Genomic DNA, 11,569 nt, shown 5'->3' on the forward strand with positions numbered 1-11,569 from the left:
CTACACTCCTGGACACAATTATACGGCCACCTCGTCGAGTGCCCATAACTCAGTCATTTTTTATTATTTGACGGTGCGGTTTTCACACAAGTTGCGAAACATGCTTATAAATAGCAAGGATGTGCTAACGCTCGCGGTTTTGCACTTTATAGGGAGGCTCACATACAAAAAAGAAAATTCAGGCTGGACACAATTTACGGCCACCATCGGCCCAATACTAAAACCTTTATAAATAAAACATGTGTCATTTTGGCTGACTAGAAATTTGTATGTGCTGAGTTTCTGTGGGCGATTAAATGGACACTAGGGATCTAGAGCTCAAAGTACTTGCATGGGGGTGTACACAAAACGTATTATAAGTAGCGTGTGTGCACTCGCACCTCTGCTTGATCGATATTGATGGGAGAATTTTTAAAATGAAAGGATCCGCGACGTCTCCAGGCCGCTCTCCATATGATCTGCTATAGTAAAAAAATGCGGATGGGTCTGTTGACACTAGCTAAAAATTCGCGATCTTACATTTTAAAATTCTCCATCAATATCGATCAAGCAGAGGTGCGAGTGCAACACGTTACATATAATACTATTGTGTACACCCCCATGCAACTACTTTGAGCTCTAGATCCCTAGTGTCCATTTAATCGCCCACAGAAACTCAGCACATACAAATTTCTAGTCAGCCAAAATGACACATGTTTTATTTTATAAAGGTTTTAGTATTGGGCCGATGGTGGCCGTAAATTGTGTCCAGCCTGAATTTTCTTTTTTGTATGTGAGCCTCCCTATAAAGTGCAAAACCGCGAGCGTTAGCACATCCTTGCTATTTTTAAGCATGTTTTGCAACTTGTGTGAAAACCGCACCGTCAAATAATAAAAAATGACTGAGTTATGGGCACTCGACGAGGTGGCCGTATAATTGTGTCCAGGAGTGTATTGCACGTATGGCTACACTAAAAAGTGTGTAAAGTACCAAACACTTTTTAGTATCGTACTCGTTTAGGTACGACTCCTTCGGAGCCACCACCAGTGCATTCCTCCTTTGCGATGGCGCTGACAACGATGGAGAGCGATATGGTACTGCTAGCCATGCTTCCTGTGGAAGACCGTATAATGATGGTGCAAACGCCGCGCCTGCGTACCATCGCCGACCTGGAGGTTTTCATTGTAGATGAGTACACTCGCGTGTTCCCGCACCTACCGCCACTCGGCCGCAACCTACGCATCCAGAAGTGTGTGGCACCTGAATTGGTAGTGGATCGCCGTGCGCATGCCAAGGTGCGTAAAGAGGCACCGCATGTGTTTGTGGATCTGGCCAAGGACGTGCAGGCTGGCAATGTGTTCACAAACATGGAGCAGATTTATATTGTGGTTAACAAGACCAAGAAACAACCGCCAACCAAGAAAATTGCGCCTGAAGCCCACAAGACGCCGGCCAAAACTGCCGCTCAGACCACTAAGGCGGTAGTTAAGGAAGCCCACGACAGCAAGAAAAAATCTGTGGAGAAGGAGTCACAAAAGAAGGCTACTGCCCTGAAAAAGCAGCAGGGGCCCAAGAAAAAGGCTTCAGATGACGTGACGAAGGCAGCTCCCAAGGCCTCAAATGACGAGAAGAAGGATGGTGGGAAGGACAGCACCAAAGTCTCTGCTAAAGATAAGAAAGACACAAAGAAGTCTGCTGTGAAGGATGCGAAGAAGGACGATAACACCAATGCGAAGAAGGTTACAGCACACGAAACCATCGAGAAGAAGGCGACTACCTCAACGGATGAGAAGGATGGAAAGTCGGCTGAAAATAAGGTGGCAAAGAGCGTAAAGAAGACGGAACAGGAGACGAACGAGTCGATTAAGCCCGATGCTGAGAAGGAAGATCCCAGCACCAAAAAGGCTCCAAAGAAGGCCGCCCAAAAGAAAAGCGAGAACGCTCTTCTCAAGAAAATGCTTGCAGCGAAGCACAATGGAACTGAATCGGGCGCTGCTGTGATTGCAAACTCTCTTCAGGAGACGGAAGGCGAGGCGGCATCAAAAACACCGTCGAAGAGCGATAAAACGCGCAAAGCGAGCGAGAAGGATGATGTCCCTGCAGCTGCTTCTGATGTCCAGGAACCCCCAGCCAAGAAGAAAAAGTCTGCTGCAAAGTCGGAGACCAAGCCGGCTGAATCGCCTAAACCGGCTGAAGAGAAACAAGTAGATCAAAAGGCTACAAAAAAGAAATCAACTGCCAAAACGGCAACGAAGGCTGAACCTACCATACCTGCGGAGAGTTCAAAGCCGAAAAAGAAGAAAGTAGCTGCCAAATCAGCCGAGAAAGCCGACGATGACTTATCGACTGCTAGTGAGTCGACTCTTCCTACCCGAAAGTCAAAGAAGAAAATCAACACTGAAGCAGATGGCGTTGAAAAACCTGCGGCCAAGCGTGCGAAGAAGGAGGCATCACCCAAGGCAGCAACGACGACTAAGACCGAGAAGACAAAACCAGTGGCTAAGTCGTCTAAAAAGGCCAAGAGTACGGAGACTGCGACAGCTAAGAATGACTCAGGCTCCTCCTCCAGCTCGTCAACACAGGAAGAACAATTGGCTTCTGGTGAGGAGACGGAAGCGGTAGAGCCTTCTGCTACCAAAACTACTGCTGCTCGCAGTACCAAGCAGGAATCACAGGAAGAAGCCAAGAAGGAGCCTACGCGATTCCAAACCATTTTGGCGGAAACGACGAAACGAATTGCGAATGAGAGAAAGACTCAGAAAAAGCTCGTTGAAAAGGATGCCGGCGCGGGTAAAACGGAAGAGAACTTAAAGGAAGCGTCCAAGTCATCGGAGAGCACGGCCAGCGAATCCTCGGACTCTGATGTGCCCCCTGTTGTTGTGAAAGCTGCAAAGCGCTCTCCGAAGGTAGCAGCGACCCCAGCTGAGAGTAGCTCATCTTCGTCCTCTGACGAGGAGGAGTTGGATTACTCGCAGAGCCTTCTGGCTGATTTGACCAAAAACGGTTAGGATTCGCTACAATATTGTGGTACCAATAGATCGATGACCTTACTTGTCTGGGTTGTCTTGCACTGTAGATACGGATGAAGAAGAGGTTCCATCCGTGGTTGTCAAGAAGGGAACAGAATCAAACAAAAATGACATGAGCGACGACTCTACAGTAGACACATCGCAAGAACTGGAGCAATCGCAGGATATGCTTTCATCGGAGCTTACGCAGAAAAGTGAGTGTGGTTTTTATTTTGGCGAGTAAGTCAGCGTCTAACGTTACCCGTTTTATCCAACGCATTCGCTACAGCACAGGAATCCAATAGCGTGTTGCTGCCGACCCTCTCGCGGAATCGCTTCTCGCTCGGTAGCATGCCAGTGGCGAAGCTGAAAAAGTCGTCCAAGAATCCGTTCTTTTCCCCCAAGAAAGCGAAGACCAAAACTAGCACGACTACGTCTCGCCCTCGAGGCCGCGCTCGTAAAGTGACCTCGGAGTAGAGGAAGGGTACCAGTGCAAACCCAACCGGGGGGGGGGGGCATACCGCGGATATGATCGAACTTTCGTGTTTTCGTTTTTATTCGTAGAACCACACATCACGTGACATTTAAGGTAAAATACCATTTGTCATTCGCTGGAAAACGTCGTACTGGCGCGTACGATAGCTGTTGTGACTGCGACGGACGAGACTGATGACATGCTTGATGACCTGTCTCTGGTTGTAGTCGAGGCGGAAGAGCTGCTTCGTGGCGCTCAATACGTCTCGCGGGTTCTGGGACAAGAAGCAAGGGCACGACGACTCTTGTGCCATAATCGCGATCATCATCAGAATGGTATCGGCATGTTGCTGTACAGTATTCACACAACACAGTGAGCATGCAATCCAGGACAGACTATTAGACCATGTACACACAAGTACCTGTAGAGCCAAAAAACCCTGGATGAGGAAGATAACGTAGGCCTTGAAGTAGTCCGACTGAGTTCCACCCATCGCGTCAACCATTTCGCCGGTCAGTTTGAAGGGTGCTGTCTCCAGACTAAATCGACCACCAGGGGCAATGCCCAGGATAAAGCCAAAGTCGATGTGGATCACGTGGCCATCGCTGTCGATCATGATGTTGCCGTTGTGTCGGTCCTTTATTTGCAAGAAGTAACACGCCAAAGAATACGCTGCCATGCTCCGTACAAAGTTCGTCATTGCCGTCTTGTACGCAGCAGAATCAGCCTGACCATACGTTTTCAAGAAGTGGTCCGCCAACGTGGTGTAGTTGTCTCTCTTTTTTAAAGCGTCAAGAGAGACAGCGTTTTTGACGTACTCAATCATGCCGGTAGACGCCGAAGTCGCAATAATCTCGTACGGCAGCAGCCGAAGAGGCAAGTCTGCGCTCTGAAAGATATCTTGCAGCTGACGAATGATCTGCTGGCACAAAACTTCTTGCCGCAAGTCATCGTTAGATTTCACGATGAACGCGACGCAGTCCCAGTCGTTCGCCTCTGATGGCACGACGTGAGATGACGTCTCGCGCAAACGCTCCTTCTTCTCTTCGAAGCTCTCTCCAAACGCTGACTCCACCGCAACATGAAGACGCTTCCGTTTGTCGATGACATATTCATATACAATGCTTAGCTGCTCCTTGAGTACACGAAGGTCTTCACTCAGTTGGGTAGCATTTGCTACGCTTTCTTGCGGTAGGACATACTGCTGCACCGCCTGCTCCACTGAGTTCATCGCCGCAACGGCCACAACAGGATCAAACTTCAAAATGAACGAGCCACCGTGGACGTTCGAAGCAATAGAACGTCGTTCGTCGGAGGCGCCTGCGAGGTACTCCCGCAGTGGCCTTGAAGCCTTTGAGGATGAATTCGAGCCGCTATCGGTAGTCGTTCCTGTCAAATCGGCGTCAACAGCATCGGTTACACCAGCAATGTCCACCGTCGTTTCTTGGGGTTTCAACGTTAAACGCGACAACGTGCGAGTCATAGGTTTCCCCCGATCAGTAGATCCCGAGATTGATTCTTGTGGTGAGCGAGGTGACGGCTCTAGCACAGGCGCAGCATCGTATTGCATAGTGTGACGGCGCTCCAGGGATCGGGAAGCTGCACTGGACTCGCTCTTCAGCTGATACGATGTCTCATCGTTAGCTGCAAACCCACTAAATGATTTGGATGAAAGCGGTGTCTTCTCTAGAGCACCGCAGCGAAGAAGCTCACTCCCTAGCCACAGCGCGTGAGCCTTGTCGGACACGATCTCGTTTTTTGTCATCCAGTCAACGATCTGCTTGCCCGTAAAAGTGCCGTGTCCTGAGGGGTTACTTTCCAACATGCTGATTTCCATGTTCTGGGCCATGGAGATCAATTGATCATCTGTGAAGTTTTCTACTTCACTTGGCATGGCGCCCAGATTGGTATTCTGCGTTTTCTCAAGTCCGATGAAGCCAGAACCCTCGCTGATTGAGCGCTTTCTCCGAATCTTAATTGTGTCAGCGCAAGACGCGATGATTGAGTCCAGGGACTTTGTTGTTGTGTTCATCAGTGAGCCAGACCGACCACGGCGACTTCGCTTTTTCTTTCCACCCACAGCTCGAGCCAAAGCGACCAAAGACGGTGGAGGGTCTGATAAAACGCGGTCCCTTAATTCCTCCTTGTCGCTATCATCATCATCGCTGTCTGATGATGATTCATCACATCGGCTCTTGGCCCATGGAGTTCGTCAGTGCGGTCACCATTGACTTGCTCATCCTCGACACCGGAAAAAGTATCCATCGCAATCACTTGAGCAATTTCGCTGCTTGTGGCCATTTCAATGGCATTTTTCGCTACTTCAGCTTCAGAAGCAGGAACCAGCACTTCAAGGCCGTCAACATCAATCAGTTCTTCGGAATCGTTGGTCTTGTTGTGTTGAATGCTGAATGTCAGTGATCGACCACGGTTAAACCACCCGTTCTTTTCGCTTGATGTAGCCAGCCGTGCCACTTCGAAGAAAATGAGCGTCGGCGCTCGAGCCCTCGTCGTGAACACCGTGCCTTCTCCTTTTGCAATCGTAAGGAGACGCTGCAATGGATCCTCACACGAGCCTAGAGGGCAAAACGCCCCTTCGGGCAGCTGAATCTCCTGAAGTTCTTGTCTTAAAGCTTTTTTACGCTCTTGCGGAGCACAGAATCTCAATCTTTCAGTCATTGCACACAGCTCCTCGATGAATCGGATCTGAGTGGTAAAAACCCGACGTTCTTCTTCATTATCGCGATGAGAATCTTCCAGAAGTGCATCACTCGGAAGTAGGAATTCCTGAGGAATCGAACAGCCACTCACGGCATCACAAACTGCACCAAGCGGAATTGTAGCCTTCGTGTTTGTATGGACAAGGATTAGCAGACGATCGAACAGGCACTTGATGATGGCAGTTTGCTCCGTCGAAGCCGGTAAGTCCTTGTCTGTCTCAAAAGACCAGTCGCCGTGGGAAATCTGCATCTCCACGTTAATCATCAATAACTTGCACATGCTCATCTTCCGGTACAGGAAGTCGGGCACGTACAATTCCGACTGGCCGAACCCCCAGCCACAGCTGTCGTCAATTGCTGCACGGGTTAGCCAGTAGATAGCTGTCGCTAGACGAATGTGCAATTGAGTCGCATAGCAGATTACTCGGAATAGGAGAGCTGCTTTGACATTGTTGTTCGTCCAGTCCACCGTTAGCCACATGTGGAAAATCTGAGGCAGAAAAAATTCAAAATCCGCCAGGTTGGAGGCCGATAGTTCCAACAGCTTGTTCACGGCGTAAGCATACGCTTCATCGCACCCGTGACGATGCAGATGAAGAACCTGAATGACGTCCGAAATACCAAAGGCATCATCTCCAAAGATTGCAAACAACGCCTCCACTTCTTCTTCGTCAGCTTTTGACAGAGCAGGCTTTGTAACCCCTTCTTCCTCCGTTTGGGAGATGCTGAGACGCTGAAGTAGCATTTCGAGCCACAGCACGAAGCGCTGCACGCGATAGCAACCCATGCACAGACGTACCGCGTGATTGATGTGAAAATGTCGAACCATGGCAAACCTTGAGCTGTGGTCCGAGCAAACCGACCCTCCACAATTCCGACAGTGATGCTGCCTCTTCCCAGTGCTGTCAAATCGTACATGGCAACCTGGGTGGCAGCACGACGTGTCGTTCTTAAACTTGGGCGGACTACATTTCTTCTCAGCGAACACGAGGCCTCCAGGTGAGAGTTCCATGATATTAGGGCTTACTGAAGCATGGGCATTCCACTTTTCGACGGCTGCCTCCGTTCCTGTTAGTGCCGTCTCAATGTACTCGATCCACTGACGCTTGTCCTCCTCGGAGTCAGCGTCCACATTAAACACGACGCCCGACGTGAGCGACAGCTTGAACGAGTGGCGATATGTGTGCCAGAGGCCCTTGCCGTCCCACGACTCCACTTTTTGCACCTCGGCGCTAAACAGTGCCGCAATCATCGCCGACGCTGCGTCTCGAGATGCGAACCGAGAGAAGTTGACACCCACGCAGCGGCAGTAGAAACGCTTCATGCGGTGGTATGTTACACCCTCGTCACGCATGCTTAGATATCCTTTTATACCCAGTCCGTCGCGCTCGACGCCAAGTGGCCCCAGCAGCTCCGAAGACGACATGGCGCTCTCGGACATGGGTGGACCCATGGACGGGGACGAGCTGCGATTCTCGCCGTCTGCAGCCCGTGTGGATGGCGGGGCAGATCGTGCGCCTACTGGAGATTGCAAATTATTGTTGATTGCGACATTGTCGCCACTGTGAGATCCTTCTCTATCCCCCAAAGGGTTCACGGGAGTCCGTGGCAACTCCTCTGTTTCACCGGTCATGCTGCTGTCATACAGTGGAGGGTTGGCAACTGCACGTGGCTGGCTGAGTTTACAAGTGAAGAGCTTGTGGATTGGGCGACAGGTGCGTCTATGGCGCCACCGTCGACAAGATGAAGTGCTGGCTCAACGTGAAGACGACTCAGGTCGGACGTTTGATCGTGACCACATTACTGAATTCCGCATAAGTAAATGAAATAGATTTTCGCGTACTACGGTACTGCTTATCGACTTTTACACAACCAGTTTTGTGTTTTTCGATGGTTTACCTGTTTTGGTGAGCCACCACCAAAACAGGGTTTTCGAAATGTAAGTGATCGCTAACCATAAGAGAAAAGTAGTCATTTTGGCCAGAAAATGCTTGCAAAAAAGTCAATTCTGCCTCCCTTCCTAAGGTCGTGTTCGACTTCACGATATAAAAGCTGGATCGGGTCACATACAGCTACTTTTGACATGAAACTGCACTTTCATTCAAGATATGCAACTCGACAACAAATGTGCACTAATCGCTGATTTACTACGAAATGAAAAGACAGCAGCCATGACTGCTGCAGCCAAAAAGAAGCGTCGGACTTGAACACAAGAAGAAGAGAATCAGCTATTCAGGATTATCGCTCTCGTAGATGTCATCGAAAAAGCGTTTGCTCTCTTGGTTCAAAAGGCGAGGCACTGGGAATGTAGCTGGTAATACTCCTTTTTGATTAGCCTCCAATAGAGCTCCTACAGCCTGTAGAGGCCATAATTCATCTTCATCATCGTCTCCAACCATTTTGGGAATGATCCTGCAACCGACAAGCAGGCTATCTACCTCTATTTAGCACTGTGGTGTTACAATCAATTGGTTGGCTACGATTATTGATGCTGTACTTGCTTTGTTGATGCGTACACAACAATTTCAGCCGGCGCGTTAATTACGCGATTTGGCAATTTAAAGTCGAACACCACCTAATAAACTTGAGAATGCAGGCTTTCTAAAACTGTCTTTTTTCTTACAAATACATCCGAGATACGACTTCAAACAAAAATGGACTTAGTCGGAAAATTTTCATTTATTAAAAAATGATGGTCAGCTGTTTTCGTCACTTCTTTATTTTCATAATATGTAAGCCTTTCGATCCTTGATCTTATTTATTATATCATCAATTTTCGCTTCTGTGACGTGAGATGGACTATTAATAACATGTAAATAAAGTAAATTCTACGAAATGATGTATGAGAGATAGAGCTGGGTGACTAAATTAACCCCAAGGCTTCTTGATCCCACCTACGAGTGACAAAATCCGTTTTTATTCTCGAACCCTGGGAACGAGCCTGTTCCACTTCTAGAACCTGCATTTGTACCTTTCTATGTTGCCGCAGCGGCTCGATGTAGCACCTTACAGCATGATTGTGCACCATCGTGTGCCAGAGCACAACTACGTCTTGTACGCACGCTTAGACGATGCTGGGTGATGCAAAGGCTCCCGAATGCTTGCTAGCCGCATACAAGGCGTGTAGTATGTTTTTTTTATATTTTTCATACGTCTCACGTCACACAAAAAAAGAATCGATCACAGCCACCCACTTCTATCTAGAGGTGAGCTACCATTCGTGTCTATAAATTTCGCCGTTTTCATTTTGCTTCTTCCACACAAATCGAAACCAGCCCAAGCCTCGTGGCATCTTTGCCATAACCTCCAACGTCGTTGACCTTGTCAAAAACCAGTGAGCCCCCCCCCCCCCCCCTCAAGCCATTTCGTCTCCCGCTCCAGCCCAAAACCGGAACCGAAAGGCGGTTAGGGACTTGATGGATGTGAAAGACAAGGACGTGAAGTGTAGGTGTTGTGGCGAGTTAGTCCATAGCTTAGGACAAACTCATGTCGAGCATGTCGAGAAGCGTGTATATAGCAGATGCTTGAAGCGGCCGTCGTCGTACAAAATCACCGACATCTACCAACCGAAAATGAATGTCTCGGTGTTGCAGGAGTTCGAGAGGCGGTATGCGTGGTGGATGTATACCACCGGGATGCCGTTTTACAAGATGGAACACCGCGCATCGCTCAAGGCTCTTCAAGTGCTCAATCCAGGAAGCCGTGTGCCGTCCGCTCCCCAGCTAGCAAATCCATTGCTTGACTTGTCTTACGAGAAGTACATCAACCGTCTAACGGTTCGTCTGGCGGGTCGAGTTGGTACCTTGGCGATCAACGGCTGGATTGATATCAACGGAATGTCTGTGATCAACTACATGACGGTGTCCGGAAATCTGTCCTTTTACTTGGAGTCCAAATACACCAAATATCAGAGTCACGATACCATTCATGGTTGCCGATGTGAAGCGCGTCTTGCTGAAATTCAAGGGTATCAAGTTTGGAAGCGTCATCACCGACAATACCCACGCTAGCAAGGCAATGTGGATGGAGCTACAGAGTGAGTTTCCGAAGATCATCTTCCACGGATGCGTGTGCCATGCCCTGCACTTCCTCGAACAAGACTTGCTCAACCGTCTTTCTTGGTTGAGTGAACGGCAAGCTAACTGCAAGAAGCTCGTAAGCGGAGCCGCAAGCTCTGGTTTCAGTTACATCGCAAGCAGAAAGCAAAGAAACTTCGCTCTCTCGCGCTGCCTTGTGGCACTAGATGGGGATCGCTGCTGGCCTGCTTGGACACCTTTTTTGCTTCCGAATCGACAATGTTCTACATGGTTTCTGCACGAGGCTTCCAGAGCGCAAAGCCAAAAGGTCAGCGGCACAAGAGGACGTTTTACCTAGAATCTTGTCACGAGTCGCGAATATGTCCCCCAGCTTAAGCGAGGGGCTCTACCTCTTAGTGCTATCGACAAGCCCTCACGAAGTGTGATAAAGACAGCACCCCAATATCGGAAGTGTATTGAACGTTCTTAGATCTGCCACCAGCGTTTGCTGCTTGCAAGCTTACCCAGCGGGAGCTCAAGACCGTGGAGGAGATCATCATAGAGCAGTTTGATTTCGTGTATGGAGACGCACACGGCCTTGCATATCTTCTTGATCCACGTTTCTGTGGAGATGACATGACCGTGTCTACAAGGTCTGTCGTGGAGTCATTCCTTTCGTAATGGTTTGGTGAGGACAACGCTGATAATGTACTCATCCAACAAGCTTCATACCACCGGTATGTGGCTGAGCTGAAAGACATCTCTTCGCGGTAGTAAAAGCCTTGATCGAGCGGAGGCTTCCGGTTCACGATATCTGGTGCGGTTTGAAGAAGTTTAACTTGCTGCAAAACGTTGCCAAGCAGCTTTTCAGGTGTTGGGTCGACATCTGCTGCTAAACGAAACTTCTCCACGCATGGATTCATCTATTCGAAGCTCCGCAACCAAGTGGATCCAGACCGCGTGGAAACCTTGTGTATATCTTCTTCAACGCTAAGAACGTCGACGAAGAGGAACTGGAGGAGTACATCCATATCCAGGGCGCCTTGTCAACATTGGGGGCAACAAAGATAAAAATGACAAAAATCAAGTCGAAGAGGACATTTACTAATAGTAATACTAGATGTCGGGTAGATAGTTGCCGAATCGCCTGCGAATCTAGCCAAATCTATACCCACGGCTGTAGGTCGTTAGAAGTTCCGCGACTACCGTTATCTTTTTTTGTCACCTCCACGTAGAGCCTATGACTTCCAGTCCAACTGCTAACAAGTTCGCAGTTTTTTTTCGCTTCATTGACACATCTCGTGTCTCCCGGCTCACAGAACTTGCGAGACCTTCTTCCGGAACGGGTCTACGCAGACCACCAATTAACA

General features: G+C 48.9%; 2 protein-coding genes across 2 annotated transcripts; one reads left to right on the forward strand and one right to left on the reverse strand.

Annotated features, from left to right (window-relative positions):
* Window positions 1–1,044: 1,044 nt before the first annotated feature.
* Window positions 1,045–2,988, forward strand: PITG_03846 (uncharacterized protein; the record flags this gene model as incomplete). The annotated part of the gene is made up of 1 exon (XM_002906842.1): window positions 1,045–2,988. The coding sequence occupies one exon, from the start codon at window positions 1,045–1,047 to the stop codon at window positions 2,986–2,988; it is 1,944 nt and encodes a 647-aa protein (XP_002906888.1).
* Window positions 2,989–3,572: 584 nt separating this feature from the next.
* PITG_22719 (phosphatidylinositol kinase (PIK-G2)) lies at window positions 3,573–7,816 on the reverse strand (the record flags this gene model as incomplete). The annotated part of the gene is made up of 3 exons (XM_002906843.1): window positions 3,573–3,812; window positions 3,885–5,632; window positions 5,689–7,816. The coding sequence occupies 3 exons, from the start codon at window positions 7,814–7,816 to the stop codon at window positions 3,573–3,575; spliced, it is 4,116 nt and encodes a 1,371-aa protein (XP_002906889.1).
* Between the last annotated feature and the right edge of the window lie 3,753 nt (window positions 7,817–11,569).

Source organism: Phytophthora infestans, genomic scaffold (genome assembly GCF_000142945.1).
Source record: "Phytophthora infestans T30-4 supercont1.4 genomic scaffold, whole genome shotgun sequence".
NCBI lineage: Eukaryota > Oomycota > Peronosporomycetes > Peronosporales > Peronosporaceae > Phytophthora > Phytophthora infestans.